Source organism: Leptosomus discolor, chromosome 1, assembly GCF_034619465.1.
Source record: "Leptosomus discolor isolate bLepDis1 chromosome 1, bLepDis1.hap2, whole genome shotgun sequence".
Taxonomy (NCBI): Eukaryota; Metazoa; Chordata; class Aves; order Leptosomiformes; family Leptosomidae; genus Leptosomus; species Leptosomus discolor.
The window spans coordinates 185,032,764-185,050,803 of NC_141391.1; the positions used below are offsets into that span (position 1 = coordinate 185,032,764).

General features: G+C 41.1%; 1 protein-coding gene across 1 annotated transcript in view; it reads right to left on the bottom strand.

The window, feature by feature from the left end:
* ANO6 (anoctamin 6) overlaps positions 1–18,040 on the bottom strand; it is a 76,552-nt gene that overhangs the window by 22,617 nt on the left and 35,895 nt on the right. The window contains exons 3-8 of the mRNA XM_086462051.1: positions 14,172–14,300; positions 5,366–5,431; positions 3,471–3,749; positions 3,000–3,113; positions 1,062–1,177; positions 507–641 (exon numbers count right to left, since the gene is read on the bottom strand). Coding sequence (XP_086318177.1) covers positions 507–641; positions 1,062–1,177; positions 3,000–3,113; positions 3,471–3,749; positions 5,366–5,431; positions 14,172–14,300 — 839 coding nt within the window. The remainder of the gene's footprint in view (positions 1–506; positions 642–1,061; positions 1,178–2,999; positions 3,114–3,470; positions 3,750–5,365; positions 5,432–14,171; positions 14,301–18,040) is intronic.

Here is an 18,040-nt window from a genome sequence, read left to right on the forward strand (position 1 = left end):
ATGTTATAACGAGGGAACATATGCTATGGCTATGCCTCTCCTCTCAACATATCCTGGGCAGCTGAAGCCCCCTCTGCTGTTGCTCTTCCTCTAGTCTTCCCTCAAAACAGAGGAAAGAAATTTTGGGGGTTTTATCAAGTCTTCTGGATATCTCCTTTAAGGATTACCACAGTGAAAACGACTTAACGGCAATTTGTATTGACTCCTGATTGTCACTCTTTTCTTCCTGTTTCCACACTAGGTGTGGTGAATCTAGTGCAAAATATAAATAAAATGATGAAATAACAAACTCTCAGAAGTCTATCACTGTAATGGTCCGTGGACATCCATCACTTTTCTTATCTCTTATGTTTTGCCTTTACCTTCAAACCCACAACCATTGCTGTTCTCAGGCCCTTTCATTTTGCCTCTTTTACTATACAGTGCCTCACAAACCCTCTACATTCCCCCTCTGTAGGGCACTGATCAAAATTGCATGTGACATTAAAATAGGCCTGATCAGATACCTCCATGTGCAGTCATTCTTCGTCAGGCATCCATACAGAAAACAGGCAACTCCTACAACTGCAGCCACGATCAGCATATTAGTGTAAAAGCCCAGCCAAGCAAAGTAGATTCCAATTTTTTCTCCATAGTATCTCCTGTGGAGGGGAAAGGGTTTTTTTTCTGAAATGTAAGTAAAATCACATTTCTGTTTCAAATGGCCCTTCATTTCAGACATTTTGTGCCAACTCGTATGCTCATACTCCTCTGGTTTGAACTTCGGGATTGCAGAAGTACTACAGCTGGGTATTCCTATCACCACTTGCTTTTATAAGAGGACAGGAAGAGGGGAAAAAAAAAAGAAAAAGAGAGAAAGATCATACCTTGCAAAGTGGTTGCCTTTTCATGAATTGGTTTGTCATGGAACTGTGCTCAAAGTATGCTCCCATGCATGAGTTGATACAGGTGTACGTACCTGCCCTCAGTACTGAGCTGTGCCTCTTTGACGTCCCCCAAACCAGACCTGTTATGTAAATTCCTAGTTCCCTCTGCATTAGTCCAGCCTCAGTCACACCAACCTGATGAAATCCAGGGGTTGCAGTTTGAAAATGTTTTTAGGATGAGCCCATTCTCTGTAGAGAAGATACCGTTCACTTGGGCAGCCAGGATCAGTTGACGGGTGCCTAAAACTAGACTGCAAAACAGAAAGAGCATGGGAAGAAGATACTGTTAATCTAAGCAGCATGGATCTCACCTCTGCAGACCCCGTGCCATGAAGCCAGAGCCTGGAATAGCCTTTTTGCCCAGTCTCACTCCAAGCCAGGAAAAAGGAGCAGGAAGGTAGCTCTGGGAGTGCACCAGGATTCAGGATAGAAGTTTGTCAGAAAGGCACCGAATGCTAAAGCGAACGCTTTACATATGTGAGCTGAAAATAACAGAGGCTTGTAATGAACTTAAATCTAAGCACATGTCAGCGTCTTGGCACTTAGGCATAGAAAACAGAAAAGGATCCATTCTAATTAGAGCACAGGACTGAATTAAAATTGATCTTAAGTAGCTCTAATGTGCTAACATGCTTTGCTTCAAAATAATATTGTACTGGAATGAAGGCTGGAAAGTCTGAGGGATAAATCCAGGGCTTCTAGCCTCTGTTTTAAATTTAAAAGAGAGTTCACATGGAGATAATCCTTGTGGTTTTTTACTAGGTTATTTAAAAACCTATTTCAGTAAAGCCTGTTTTATTTGAGGGAATTTTCCATTCTGTATCTGCGATGCCACAAGACAAGTGGCTTTTGTAGAAATCTATAGGCTACTTTTGATTTTCAGAGTAGCTGTGATATATAACTTTAATTGTACAAAAAGACAGTCATTAATTACTATGCATACTGAGTCCAAATTCCCCATGCCATGATAGAAATAGCCTGCAAGGCAGGTTTTAAATCTTTAAAAGGAAACCTTAAAAATGGATAGTCACAATGACATTAATTCTATCCTGTAAAGCTTTGGGTTACTTATAAGAAACATGATTTGTCTTGATTCTGCCTTAATGATTTCCTTGAAATCCTTGGAGGCCTCCTGAATATTTTAAGCAGAGTCCAAACAACTGAAGCAGTTACCATTTCTGATCTCTCATGTTGTTAATGTCTTCTCAACAGAACACACCTCGGACACAGAACAGTGGCTCTGATGGGGAGGTGTGGGTATGTAATAGACACAATGCAGTCTTTGCTCACTGTATCCCAACTACAGCCTCACATGGAGTTTTTCCTTAGTCAAATACTCTGAAATCTGGTTTTTTTTTCTCCTTCATTTTCATTTTCTGTGCTATTGCTAGCCTTTGCATACAAAACAATTTTCAGATAACTTGCTTATTTAAATGATACACTTTAAAAAGCTTCAGAAGCGTAGATACAAAAGCTGAATTTCTTATTGCAAGATGAAATTTAACCTAGTTAAACTTTTCTCCACAGGACTGACATCACCTGTGAGGAGCTGGACTGGCCAGACAAAGCCTTCCTGCAGAAACTTGAGTGTCCCTGCACATACGTCACAATGTTTGGGAACTGCGGGAATGTTTCTTACTGTGTGAGACTGTCACACAGCCTAAGATGAGATTTGTATTCTATCTTGATATTTGATAGGAATTTTAATACTGAAAAATTGAATACTAAAAAAAAGGGACAGTGTTAAAATTAATTTAGAACTGATGATACAGCGCATCATGGGAACTAGCACTCAGGCCAGGCACTTTACTGAACTACATCTCCCAGAGAATACAAGGTTAACACATCCTAAATGAAACAGATTGTCTTTCAGTTACAGAGCTACATTTTTAACCAACAGTGCTTTGGAAGAAAATCTCTTTAGCCAAACTATGTCCTGTTCTAGTATGTGGATATAAGGACCAGTCAAGGAGCAAGGCAATCAGTAGCGCTTGTATCTTTTTATATAAACCCCACAGATACAGTTCAGACCTCTATTTCAAAATATATTTTAGTTATGAGCACTGGACTTACGTCATGAAGGGGAAATGCTGCTTTGTAGATTCCAGTGTCCAGTAATTTGTTAATGCCAAACTTTTTCACATTGTTTTTGGTTGCATATTCCACGCGGGACAGAATAAAATGAACCTGAAATTTAGAAAATATTTTTGTGTCTCTTGCTGACTGAAAGTAACCATACACAGCTGTACCTGTTTCAGCACATAATCAAGTTAGGAAAGGGTAAGCAGTGAAGACAAAATTAATTGCACAGGGTGCCTGGACCATTCAAATCCCTTCTTTAAATTCAGGTGGAACAGAAATGGGACAAACGTAAGGTATGTTTTCCTTCTGGATTGTCCAGGCTGTTTCATAAATGACACAGGACTATTGCACTTCAAATATTTCTAATTTTTCAGGATGCTTTCATGAGGGTAATTGCACTGATTTGATTACAGGAATCTTTTCTTTTCAAGATTAAATGCTAGAAATACTCCATGGACTTACAATTCGGCTTCTAGTTGCAGGGTTGAAAAATGTATCTTTGTCTTGAATATAGAAGTTGGACAAATGTTCCTTTTGAAAAGGGGCAGTGAAAAACTCTTGCTCAGGTTTGATGATATTTTCATCCACTCTGAAGAGTCTACTAAACCAGTTGAAAGCTGAGCCTCGGGTTTTCAGGTCATTGGGTTGCAGAGGCAATTTGATGTGCATAACCTCAGCATATGTGCACAGCACTTCCCAAGGTGCATGCACTTTCACAAAAATAAGTTTTTCATCCAAAACCTAAAATGAAAGAATATTAAAAATACGTATGTAAGGAAATGAAAGCAAAGGATTTTTCACATCAATTCTTAAATTATCCAGAATTTTCTTTCTCTTTACAGCTCACCGATGACCTACTCGAAGTTGGATTCATCATCCATCTTAGCAAATATATCATTAGCTTCTGTAAAAACACTGATATGAGGTGGAAACACTTGGGCATATAAAGGTATATAAAAAAAGACAGCTAAATTTTCCCTCGATGCTTAATGTTTACAACTGCAAAGTGTTTTACAAAGCAATTTAAGTTTAACAACACTTCCCCCATAGGGGTTCATTTGTACTCACAGCCTGGCAGGGCAGCTGTGGCCTTGGAGCCATCAGTGACTCCCCAGCAGCTCAATTACAACCCCAGGGTGACGTGACTTGATGGAAGAAGGCTAGGCACCCATGGGTGCTCCTGGGCAATATGAATTATCAGCTTCATATGGAGAATGAGGAGAAAGAAAGGGAAATCAGCTGAGACTGCTGAGAAAGACAGCATGGGGCACATTTGCTCCCAGTTGCATGCCCAAACCAGCACCAGCATGCAGTGAGAACCCTGACAGACAGTCTTGTCTGCTGGCTACACATCATCTGTAGACCTTCTACTGACACCCTGCATTAGTGAGTCTCAGCTACATGAAATCACATCACGTAGCTGATTGGCTCAGGAACATCAGTTAGATATCTGATCTAGCCTGGGGAAACTTCCAGTTTCAAGAGTTTTTCAGTCATGATCATGGCAGAACTATTAAAAACTGCAACATGTAAGTATAGCAAGAGAGCCACGTCAGACTTCCAGCAAGTGTTTTACTTTCATATGAATGTGAAGAGACATACTGCATCCTTGGATGTGCAGCAGGAGCCATCACTGCAGAAATGAAATAAATAACATGATGCCATGGATTCTGAGTCTAATTTGGGAGGAAGGGGCAAAGCTGGAGATTTCTGGAGCTCACTATAGACTATCAAACAACAAAAAGTTTAGACTGGAAGTGATTGTCCTGGACAGAGAGACCTGGATGGACCACTGCAGCCCTGCAGGGCAGGAAGGAAGGGGGCTCCGAGGGGCTCTAACCCTGCTGCAAGAGACAGCAGCTCCAGCAGCTGGTGTGCATTACCATGGCGCTCTTGAACTGCCCACAGGCAACATCACAGCCCAAAATATACAAAGCATGGTAGTTACAACAGCTTTCAGGGTGCCAGGCCTTGCGAGCAGCAGTCACATGCAGGAGCCCTGCACTGCTCTTCTGGCAGGGGCATTTTGCCCTGGACACCCACTGGCTTCCCACACATCCTACACAGCCAGAGTAGGGGGAGAACCTCTCCACGGAGTACAGCCAGTAATTTTTATCTTCCAAGTGCTAAGCAAACACAACCTATGTAATCTCCCAGCTTCCCATCTTTTATTTTGCAGAGGAAGGACAGACATAAAGTTTAAAAGCTTTCACATCAGATCACAGAGACCCTACTGATGGAAAAACGATGGGCTTTTTTCTCCTGAGAGGAGAGAAATTAATATATCCAGTTTCCTTATTCCCATAGGGGCAGCTTTGCTCTCAGATACAGCCGTCCACACAGAGAAGAGCACTCACCGATCTCGTTGCTTCAAGTTGCAAGCCGTTGTTTATCAGGTTTGATTCATATACTTGTCTCTTCCTCTGTGAAAAGGTATTGAACACTATAAAACATCTGTTCCAAATTTCACAAATATGTATGCATAGAAGACTGGAATTGCCTCCCAAAATGAAAAATTGTTGGGTCATTATCTCTATAGCCCACTTGACAGCTACTGTGGTGATAGGTCCAGTCTTACCTACTAATCCTGATCAGCTTTTACTGTCTGATATGCAATATTGCCCTGAAATGCAATTGTGGAGAATTCACCCTTAGTTCCTGGTACATTACAGAGGTAAAAACGTGCCCCAAATTTTGAATTTTGAGAGCAACTACATCTGAAACTTGTGATCTCCTTCACCTTTAGTCACTAATTGAACTACTGATGGCAGTCTTCCTCTCCCCATTAATCTGCCCTTTAGGAAGTCTTCATCTAAAAGGCTTTCCATATCACTTTCCCTCCAGCAACCTGTAATTTTATTCTTCTTTCATAGGAATCATACGAGTTCACACAGTGGTGTTCAAACTGTAGCAGCCCACTACATTTTAGTCCATGGATAAGCATCCCCAAAGGAAGAAGCTGAGAGTTGCAGCACTTGTAGAGTTAGTGGTGCTATTCTAGGAGCATTCAATGTCCCCAGAAGGATGTGGCAACTTTTCCTCAGTAAAGATGAAGTTCATGGATCATTTTAATTTCACTTCACAATTACCAGCACTTAGCAGGTAGTGAGTTACAAGGAATCTGAAATGTCTTTGTAATCTTGAATTTGCTTTTCCACACACATGACCTCCCCCCAAAAAACACAGAGAGACAAGCAGTCCCTCTCCCCTCAAAATACAAAATGTGCAACTCTATAAGGGATTTATAAGCAATTTTGACACTTTATGTGAAGTAATCAAATTTAAAAGCTTTCTGCATCAACTGGATAGTTCCCCAACAAGCTATTTGTTTATGTAAGTCAAGGGTAGCCAGCTCTCCTTTCCCTGGCCTATAGACTGCATGTCAAAATATCAACATGGGTAAAGGGGGGCACCTGTAGGCAGCTGGGGCTGGGGGGCGATGGGCTTCTCTGAGCAGTTTGCCAGAAGGAAGCTGACATTAATGCACTGGGGACTGATGGCTTTATTCCTGAAGCAGGCTAGGCTAGGCATGCAGCAAGGTTCTCAGAGTGACTTGATGATACTACTTTCTTAGTCTCAGATTGCTCTCATGTCAGTAGCCAGTATTTTGGTTGTTTATATACGCCCTGTGCTTGAAGGATTCTGCACCTACCAGCACAGCAACTTAAAAGAAGAATGGTCCAATGGTTTCTGTCACCTCTATAGCCAGACTAACTGCCTTCAGCTCTGTGCTTAAGATCCAGGCTTGTTGCTACTGTGAAGGACCAGAGTCAATGAATGACGCTTTAGATAAAGTCTTACGAACTCTGAAAGGTACATGGAAACTGGTCTTCAGGACTGAACCCAAGACCCACTTATTCTAGGGGGCAAAAAACAGATGCTTGAGCAAAAAGGGCAAAAATCTTCAGGAGTTCCACAGGAACTGGTCAGTTGTATCTCCACATAAGTTTAATCCAGTTCTTTAATATTTAAAGACTGTTCTAAGTTCCCAAAGCAGAAAAAAATATTTTTCCAAAACTCTAGCAAGTCTTGGAATTAATAATTATAAAACTGAATAATAATATAAACAGCTGATCCCATTTATACTTCGTTAGTTCTCAGCTGCAGTACCTGCATGTGGCAATGGTCATGATGGACTAATTTAATATTTTGTTAAAACGTATTTCTTTTACCTGTTTCAGGTTTTCTTCCTTTTTATTCCAGTGAATATAACCTTCTTCTTGGGTTAGGGAAAGGAAAAGCCAAATCTTTCAACGTTTTCTTCTTTCATCAATACTTATCACATTTCTCCTTATTCCTCTCTTTTCTCAGGATAAAACCATGATCCCAAACTTTGATAGCACTCTTCATGGAGGTATCTCTCCATGTCCCACTAATCCACTTGTTTATTGGTGACAGTACAATGCTCTTTATATTTTTTCATTGTGTATATAACATTGTATATACATAATATGCACATTTATAATATACTGTATATATATAATTCTTTCTATTATCTAGAATTCTGATGGTAGCTGAACCTTGAAAAGGACACTTACTTCCTCTTCCTTGTACTAACAATGATAACTTAGAATACCAATTGTGAATGAATTTCTTCCTTGCAGTAACATATTTCCTTGCATTTGTCAGAGTTTCATAGGTAACAGTGGTTTCCATTCTCCTTCAAAGCTAAAGGTTCACAGACATCTTGGCTTCTGAGTAAAATACATAGTGATTTACTCTGCAATTTTTGTTATATCAGAACTCAATCCTCTTACCAGATCATTAATATACGTAGTACACAACACAGGAGTTTGTTACTCCACCATTAACTCTTCTGCCATTTCATCCTACCTCTTTGATTCTTCTGGATTCACGTGATTCTTTGTAAGGTGAATAACACTGAATCATGAAAATATTTCAGCCTGAGTTCTGCTTTATTTCAGCAACTAAAAAAAGCAGAGAACTAAATATCTGTTTTATTTCTTCTGAAATAGCACAAAGATGGTTGCAGAGCAATTCTCATTTATAGAAGTCTCTCTTTTTTTTTTTTTTAAAATGTTACCATTCAGATTGCTTTAATAATTTATTATGGCAAGGAGTACCCAAAATTAATTTTGTCTTCAAAATCTTAGAGGAATGTTGACAATATTAAGGTTTCTAATAATGTATTAATGCAAGTAGTGAGAAACAAAGCCCCTGGGAGGCTTTGCTAATTAGGGGCTTTGCTATTTTATATAAATGATTGAATTATGTGTATGATATCTATGCAGGAGCTAGACTTTTACCCAGAGGAGTCTATAGTGGTTTTGCATTGACTGGGGAATACACCATAAAGATATGATAGCTTATTAGGCTGGAAGGTGGAGATTGTCCAAAGTTTATTTTAGTATCTGGCATTTTGCTCAGCTACCTGCAAGGCTAAGTTGTAACAATAACATAATCATGGTAATGCTGCTGATCTAAACCTGACATAGATTTTGATGACTGAACAGCTAGCCAATAGACTAAGACACTATGGGATGCATAATCACAGACAATCTTAAGAGACTGAAAGCATAGTGTAAGTAAATGCCAAGTATTACAGGCGTGTAGAAGGGTTAGCACTTGGGAGCTTGGGAGGCACTTTTCCATCATAATGTTTTCACTGTCTGGTGATTGTCTTGCCAAGCTGAGGAAAGTAACAAGATTGTGGGTCTCGAAATTGGTAGCAGACAGCTAGCAGTTTTTTTCTCCGTGCTTTGTAAATGGTAGGGAGCACTTGCTTTGATTACAGTGACAGAACAATGCCAACTCACGTCTTTTGTTTAGTTTCTTTTGTGCAAAGAGAAGAGTTCCCCACAACAATATCTGTGTGGCTTCGGGGGAAAAATCCTAACAAGGAAGGAGTGCTTGAATAGCCACTTCTGCCTTACCTGACAGGCAACAGATAAATCACAGTCAATAAGAGAAAGACCATGGGGCCCAAAGCCTCCCCCATGGAAATCAGCTAAAGGGAGTGGAGAGGATCACTGTATCAATATTAGCTGCCAATTCTCACAGTTTCTTTGATGGTATTTGGAAGCTTTCCTGAAAGTCCCAGCTGTCAGCATCAGGAAATTAATTGATTGAGAAGCTCTGCTTCTGTAAGCTTCTTTCCCTTATGTTTGAAGATAATCATAAAAATGTGAAGGAGAAAATGCTATAAAGGCTGACACAAAAAAATGTAAACCCAAAGAACTCCAAATACATATTTTCTGAGATACCCTCTGATTTTAAGCCAGCCTCGTGATTTTCTGAAACCTGGTTCATGACCACACAGAACTAGCAATACTGCAGTCTAGCCCTGCTCTCAACAGTGGCTTTTAGTCACCCAGTTTGGAAAGATCCATTTCAGGTCCTATGAATGTAAGCAGTAACTTCAGAGCAATTCCCTCCTTCCATTTGTCTTTCCATCCTTCTGTCACCCTTCCTTCCATCCATTAGGCAAAAAAGTGAAATTTGGGGCTGGGGTTGCCTCAGGAACAGAGATTTTATTTCAGTGAGTTCCTGCTTTGAAAGAAATCCATCCAGCAGAGACCAGGGCAGGTGTGGCTGCCCTCCTCCCAGTGTCAAAGGTCTCAAGTAGTGTCCTCTCACCGCAGATACAACATGCTAAACAGCAGGAGAAGTACAATTAGTTTTTGAAAAGCTATCTAAGCTTTTTGTTGGTGGTGTTGGTTATCTACACTATACAAGTCTAGGGGCAGGAACTGTTCATTGTTTACTTATGAAAACAAACTTCTCCAGCCCTGCTGAAGTTCTCCTTAAGACCGTACCTAAAAAAAAAAGATGTGCATAATACTCTCTGTGAGTCTGTGAGTTAGAGTTTTCATTTAATTCGGGGAAAAAAAAAATCTGTCTATTTCTGTGAAGCACAGATTAATTCATGTCTGGAAATGAAGGTTTTGCTCACATTCCTACTTAAACTACTGACAGTCTTTTTGTTTGTTTCTGTTGGGGGGAAGCAGAAGGACTAGAATGACATTCTGCATTGATTTATTTTGAATTCGCCTTTTTGGTGCTGACCCTTTAACTTTCAACAATGAGCTCCTTGAGGACCCCAACAGATAAAACTGGCATTTTGGAGCATTCCTGGAAAGACTGGTGATATTTAATTTCTATTCTGATGGTAACCTATCCGGACAAATAGGGTATATAAATTATAAGTTTTAAAAACATGCTTTGGGCAGGATTTTCAATTGCTTGCAAGGTTTCTGGAATCTGCTTCTGACAGTTTGATTTTTCCTAGTACTTGCAAAAATTAATTGTATAGCAACTTAAGAAGTTTTGGAGTTCAAATTGAGTTGCATGTATGAACCTTATCTACTAACTTTGGATCTGTAAATTATGTTAGAAACTTCCATGAGGACGTCATTTCATTAGTTTGAATTTGCCTCCTTTAAAACAGATTTCAGAAACACATGAAAATGAGGGAAGCACAACACCACTGCGCGTCTCCAACAGCTTCAGAATCCTGTATTTTTGTTCCTTCTATCCAAATCACCCCCATGTTTTTAGTTATTTCTTTTAGTCCTCTGAGATGTTTTCCCAAGAATACTGCTAATTAATACAAATGAATGCTGAGCCATTTTCTCAGTTACACTCATGCAATTCTTTTGAAAAAGGACAGAAAGCCATTCAAATCAAATATAGTGATGGTCCCAGGACCCAATTCTTTCTTGTTGCAGAAGGATAGATGGATCTGTACCCCGTTTCTCTGAATCCAGTAAATTGGATACCTAGGCTGAGGTCTGACTTTCAAATCCTTTTGACTAAATTCAGTAACTGTTTGGGGACTCCTCCACTCAGTATCATACAAAACCACCCAGTGCAGCACCCAAAACTTTTCACTTCAGAAATGTAGGTCCACAGATGTCCACTAACAATTTAAATTCTGTCCCGACTTCCACGTCATGCAATCAGGTGGGGTGCAGTGCATTTGTCCCAGTGACTACACCCCTGGTTCCTTCATTTCACAGACCTGTAAGGTTGCATATGGCCAGTGGAGACCTTGCTGCTGAACTCAGTGAGGTGAGGATTTCACCCTAAAAGAATAAACTTCACTGGATTTGCTATTCTTTTATAAGCTGCAGTTTCTATATCCTGTGAACAATAAAGCTCTGGATAATGGCTCTATAAAACTGTCAGAGGAGTCAAAGAAAGAGTAGCATGAGTAAGGAACCTATTCAGGCTTAAAGTACCTTGAGTTACACAAGATATTGCTTATAAAATTTGGCATTTTCAGTTCATCATTGATCAGAGACAGACAGTGAAGTATGCAGTATTTAAAGCTGATAGTAAATGGCAATACTCCTCATTTGACACAGAAAAAAATACAACCAAATAAACAACAGTGTCACTAAAGACAAGTTATCAAGTAGGTTTTATGCCAACACTGATGAAACTTGTATGTATCTTGGGCAACATCATCCTCACACCATTTTGTGAACCGTGGTAGGCCAAAATGTTAACTCTCTCCCTGGAATTCCAAGGACGTAAAACTGTACCATAAATGGCATCTTCCTTTCCATCTCAGACATAAGGTACATGTGCTTTGTTTCTTTTCAAATATTCTATTCACATTTATTTCTTTGTTACTTCTCAGTTTCTTTCCTTTCACTCCTAGTATGAGCATGAGGTAGGTCCCAACGAGGTGTCCTGCACCCTGCTTGTGTGGAGGTACAGGAAGAAAAATGTTATCAGTGCTGCCAATGCCTGTGCAGCACTCACTTAGGAAATGAAGATTTGGAGCACATACAGCTTCCTCTATTTGCATAGCAAGTGATATCAAGTGAGATGAAGGACATCTGTGTCTTTGAGATGACTAAAGCATTCTCATACTTGGAGCTGACCTGCACCTATCCCACCCTAAAAAGTTAGAATGCTTACATCTATTCACATTTTAAAAGACTGTTTCTCCATCAGCAGATAAAGGAGATGCATTTCTAAACTGATGACACCTGTACATGAGACATTAGAGAGAGGGAGCCAGTGTTTCTGAGTTGTATCACAGGAGTTTGGTTATGACCAGGTGACTCATTTCAGCTCAGGTGATAGACTCATTGAACAAAATCCTCTCCTCATTCCCTATTCTCCTTCCTCCACCCTTCAGTGCCCTCTGGTACTTTGGCTTATCTGTAACATTTTGTCTGTTTTATGGTCACCTTAGGATTTCTTCATCAGTTCTCCATTTCAGTGTCATCACACTAGTATAATTTGTTCTTGTCCTTGGAAGTCCTCTGTAACTGCCACTACTTCATCCTTGTCTCTTTCTATGCTTTCGACTGCCCTTTCAGCACTGTATGCATTCCCAGTATCAAAATTCTTGCCTACGCTTTCCACATTCCCCCCATGGCTTCAGATTCTCACTGTCTGTGGAAATCCTGGCTCTGAAAACTGCCATCACTGCTGTTTTCAGCTTCCTTCTGGCACATCCATGCCATCCCAATCACACGTCTCAATCTCCTGGCTGTACTTCTGTCCATACAGCCTTTGTTGGCCACTTTGTTGCCAGGCCACACAGCTGGCTCTTGTTCAGCTTGCTGGCCACCAAGATCGTGAGGGCCTCTTCCACAAAGCTGCTCCTCAGCCACTCAGCCTTCGCCTTATCTGATCATTAGTTTAATATACGCTTTTTCTTGCCTTTGTTGCGTGCAGGTAGACTGCCTCCTCTTCCTCAGCACATCACAGGTTCAGTGTGGCTGCAGATCTTTGTAGGACTGAGACCTCTGAAGGTAAACTGGTTTTGCAAGTACCTAGTGCATTACCCACAATCTCCTGGTCTAATTATTCATGGTTTCATTCTGGCTAATGTCTTAACTTTAATGCTGAACTTAAAATACTACTCCATTGCTCACATTTAATTTCCTTCACTGTTTGGAAAAGACACTCGTTATATTTTTAAGTACATTTGGGCAACAGCCAAATATTACAAACATAAATGTAAAATGCTAATTGATAAAAACAATTGTTTCCAAAGGGGCAGCTTTTTGTTTCTAATTACCTCCTTCAATTAATTTTTATTGCTGATCCTGTGATCATATGTAATGCAACATCCACCCACTGCAGGACATCCTCAAACCCTGCTAATGACATTTCTTATAGCTGCCCCGTTATTGCCAATGACAACACTGTGTAATGAATATCAACCAACTTAGCTACAGGCCTTTTTACTTCTACTCTTCTCTTTCCTAACTGCAAATGATTATTTGTATACGAGCTGCTTTCAATGATTTCTTTGTTCTTGCCTGTCTCTACCAGAGGCTGCTGCTGGAACATGGAGAGTTGCTAAATCAGAGAAGGAAGTGGGTGGGTGGGAAAGCGCAGATGCCAAGGGGACTAAAATCCCATGGATGGATATTTCTCAGGCAGTTCAGAATTAAAATAGCTCAGTGGCATGGCTAGCTTGTTTTTGTGGCCCTGGATGCCATAATGAATGAAGCAACTGAAATAATTAAAAAAAAAAAAAAGTTAAAAATAATCTGTGATTGCTGTTCATAGCTGTTAAGGAGTGTCAAGCAGTCACTGGCTTGAGTCAGAAATTTTTTGCAAGGTCCCTAGGAACGGCCAAGCTGTTGAAGTTTCAAGCGAAGGGTTGGTATAGCAAGAAATTCTGGTGGCAAAGTGACATACAATTATTTCCCATAAATGACTTAAGTACTTTATTGGGCAGAATGTCAGCAGCTATGTTCATAACTGTGATCTGGAGCACCTACTCAGCTGCCTCCTTCTATGGGTTCCTCTGATTACCCTGATTTTAATACCAAAGTCCACTAGGTACCTAATTCAACTACTGCAGGTACAGAAAATTGCTGCAGTCTGAAGATCTTGATGTCTAATTCTAACGGGGAACCTGCTACCAGCATTTTTCTGCTTGCATCTCCTGAAGGTTTCTCTCCCAGGAGGACGCTCTGAGGTCACCTAGCAGACACTGCTAGACTTGATGTCTAGTGCTCTGCCCATTCACACAGCAGTCTACTGGTTTGACCTCACCCCTGTTCTCTGCTCAGTGTGATGGGCTTCAAGTCTCCAAGTCTCCCAGATCCCAGTAGTACTCCTAGGACAGGGCAATGCAATTGCTGTTCTGGGTGAGGGCACTGTCCTTTCTACCTACTGCTTTTAATACCCAACAAATGATTCAGATTTATACTGAAAAAACCTTACCTTTTGCTTTTTACGATCACTCCTCTTATGAGTCATTTTTTTGCTTTCATCTTCATACACCAACACAAAGTCAATTCTTCGCTGCCCATCACTGAAGAACAGGAAGTCAGGCTTATCACCAAAATCAGCCTGGAAGGCAGGTAGGATAGGTTAATATGAAGAATTTTATTCATCAGTTCCTTACTTGCTTCCTGTTACACAGTGTTTCGGTGAACAGAGAAATTCAACGTATCAGACTCTGATATGATGAAGACCAAAAGTAGCATGGAGTAGAATGGAGAAAAAAAAATTTAGGTTGTCTCTGCATGACATAAGAGCTGCAGAACTTTGACCTAATTTTGTTCTTTAAAAATAACATATTAGCTTTCGGCAATGGGAGGAGCATTTAGATGCAGTGCCATTCCCAAGTAACGCACCCGTCAAGTAATTTGCATGCTGTTATGGATACAATGTTAGATAGTCTGTCTACAAGATATGTTGTTGCCTGATGAGAGTCTCAGAATTAGTGTGCTCCCATCTGTCCTCTTACCTGCTAGAAGTTTAAGCACTTCTGCAATTAAAAAACAAACCACACCAAAAAGCTCAGTAGTTTCATGCACCCCAATACCCAAACCTACCATTGCACAGAGAACAGAGAACATGACCAGGCTGCAGATGAACTTTCAAAATGGACACATCCTATGTGGATTTATTTCTCTTTTTATTTGCAACAATCTCAGCAAGCAAAAAACATTGTTGTATACCACACATCCATCATGTTATAATCTATGCCAAAATCAAAAGGATTAATACATCCCTAAGTCATTATCTAGTCCCTGGAGGAAAGCAGAATAGATTGTCATATCCACTAATAACATTTTAATGTGTTATTTCATGTGTGAAATGATACAGACACATTGATGATGGTGGAACCTGAATCCTCGAGTAATGATTTTCTAGTTTCTTAGAGTACTCTGAGGGTGCTATCCCATGTAACAGCCCCTCCTTTCAGGTAATATATAGCTGTAATGTTAAATCATAGAATCATTAAGTTGCAAAAGACCTTTAAGATCATTGAGTCCAACCATTAACCTAACACTGCCAAGTCCACCACTAAACCACAGCCCTAAGCACTGCATCTACATATCTTTTAAATATCTCCAGGGATGGTGACTCCACCACTTCCCTGGGCAGTCTGTTCCAATGTTTGACAACCCTTTTGGCAAAGAAATTTTTCCTAATGTCCAATCTAAACATCCCCTGGCGCAACTTGAGGCCAATTCCTCTTGTCCTATCACTTAATGCTTGGGAGAAGAAACCAACACCCACCTCACTACGACTTCCTTTCAGGTAGTTGTAGAGAGCGATGAGGTCTCCCCTCAGCCTTCTTTTCTCCAGGCTAAATGACCTCAGTTCTCTCAGCTGCTCCTTGTATGACTTGTGCTCCAGACCCTTCACCAGCTTCACTGCCCTTCTCTGGACATGCTCCAGCACCCCAATGTCTTTCTTGTAGTGAGGGGCCCAAAACTGAACACAGTGTTCAAGGTGAGGCCTTCCCCAGTGCTGAGTCCAGGGGCACGATCACTTCTCTATCAGAGGGCAATAAACCTTCTTCTCACCTGCTGGCCACACTATTCCTGATACAGGCCATGATGCTGTTGGCCTTCTTGGCCACCTGGCCACACTGCTGGCTCATGTTCAGCCGGCTGTCGACCAGCACCCCCAGGTCCTTTTCCACCAGGCAGCTTTCCAGCCACTCATCTCCAAGGCTGTAGCGCTGCATGGGGTTGTTGTCACCGAAGTACAGGACCTGGCACTTGGCCTTGTTGAACCTCATACAATTGGCCTTGGCCCATTGATCCAGCCTGTCCAGGTCCCTCTGTGGAGCCTTCCTACCCTCCAGCAGATCAACACTCCCACCCATCTTCGTGTCATCTGCAAACTTACTGAGGGAGCACTGGATCCCCTTGTCCAGATCATTGATTAAGATGTAAACAGAACTGGCCCCAATACTGAGCCCTGGGGAACACCAATTGTGACCGGCCGCCAAGTGGATTGAACTCCATTCACCACCACTCTTCGGGCCCAGCCATCCAGCCAGTTTTTTACCCAGCAAACAGTACATCCATCCAATCCATGGGCAGCCAGTTTCTTCAGGAAAATGCTGTGGGAAACAGTGTCAAAGGCTTTACTAAAATCTAGGTAGACCTGAGAGCACCAAACTCTCAGCTAATTGGCCAATCCATCCATCCATGGTGTTAATGAGGGCAGTGTCACTGAAGTTGAGATATCAAATATCTAAAACGGGACTCAGCATTGCATTAGAGATCATAAGTTCTCCAAAGCTGTCAAGACTCCCATACAGAACTGCAGAAGAGCCTTGGCTTCCAGATGTCTGGGCATGCAGGATGGCCCAGGATAGACTCAGGTCAGGCAAAATGACCCAGAATAATCTCTTGAACATGCTGTGCCTTTGGGGACACAGACAAGATTCCCAGATGTCCTATCCCTGAAATTTCCCTGTTGGTGCAGACCAAACTTCTTGAGGGATGCCAGGTCCAGTTTTGGGAGCTCTGGGATGTCTGGCCCACAGAAAGGCACATGCAAATATGGTTGTGGTGTCAGAGACCCCTTAAGTGCAGACTGAAACGGTTGTCTTTCAACCGTGATAAAACAAAGAAGAATACCAGTCTTCAGTCAGGAGCACCCCAGTTCCAGCGAGTATACAGTGTTTTAAGAACCAGGTGTGTCTGTTTCCAAAACAGAATTTCCCAGGAGTTTTATGCTGTTTTGTTACTGTTTATTGGCTGAGTCAAATCATTCGACCAAGATGTGTCTCCCCATAATTTTTACAAAATTTTCTTATTTTAAATAAACTCAGGGGATTTTAAACTCATTATTTTATGTTGTATGTGCAAAGGCTAGGATCTGCCGCAAGGAGGTGCTGCTAACTTAATTGCTTCAAACAGTCTGAGCAGATTCTTGATTAGCAGAGTTCTCTTTGAATCCCATCTGAGCTTAGAGGTTTGTGACAAACCTGACAGCAAGCAGCTGCTGACACGCATACAGCGCATGTGTGTATGTGTATATATATATATATATATATACACATATATATATGCTGACATATGGCAAATATACACATATTCTACCTTAGTTTCACAACCTGGCCTAGGATTCAGAAGCTACCTAGGCAGTCACCAAATCAACATAGAACTGCACACTGCGAATAAAGTATTAGGAAAAAAAAGGCTTTAAACTTTCAGATGGCATCACCAGATCACAATGACACTGAATATCTCTATGACCCAAAGCAAGTCACAAATGTGAATTTCTAAATTCTCAAGAACTAGATTTGGCATAGTCCCATCAAGCAATCAGACTTGACCCTGACTAGTTTTCCTTCCACTGAGGACTAGCCATGGTTGTAAAATGCAGCCCTGCCACAACCATTTGCAATCTAATTTAAAACATAATCATGATGATTTCATGTCGACTAGGTTCCTGTTGGGAGGACAGCATTGACAACAGCACCTATTGGGATACAGTACGGGAGGTGCTGGGGCAGCAGCAGAAGAGAGCTGAGCCCAGCCAGGCACAGAGCCCAGCCCCACAGCCTCTGCTCCCCTCCCCCGGGGCCCCAGCAGGCTCTGTCCAGGGCTAAAATTGCTCCATGTTGCAATGCTGGAAACACAGAGCCCAAAACTTGTGATAATGAATAAGCAGGGGAAGTGTTGCCACTGCATAAACCTGAAGGTTTTTTTAATTGGGCTTCTTCATCTTTTGGATCTTAGAAAATGCATTATAATAACTTCTCTTTAAAGAGACAGAGTTTAGTTGTGAAATTCACAGCTAAGCATATGAAAGCATAAAAGTAGTAATAGCTTTGA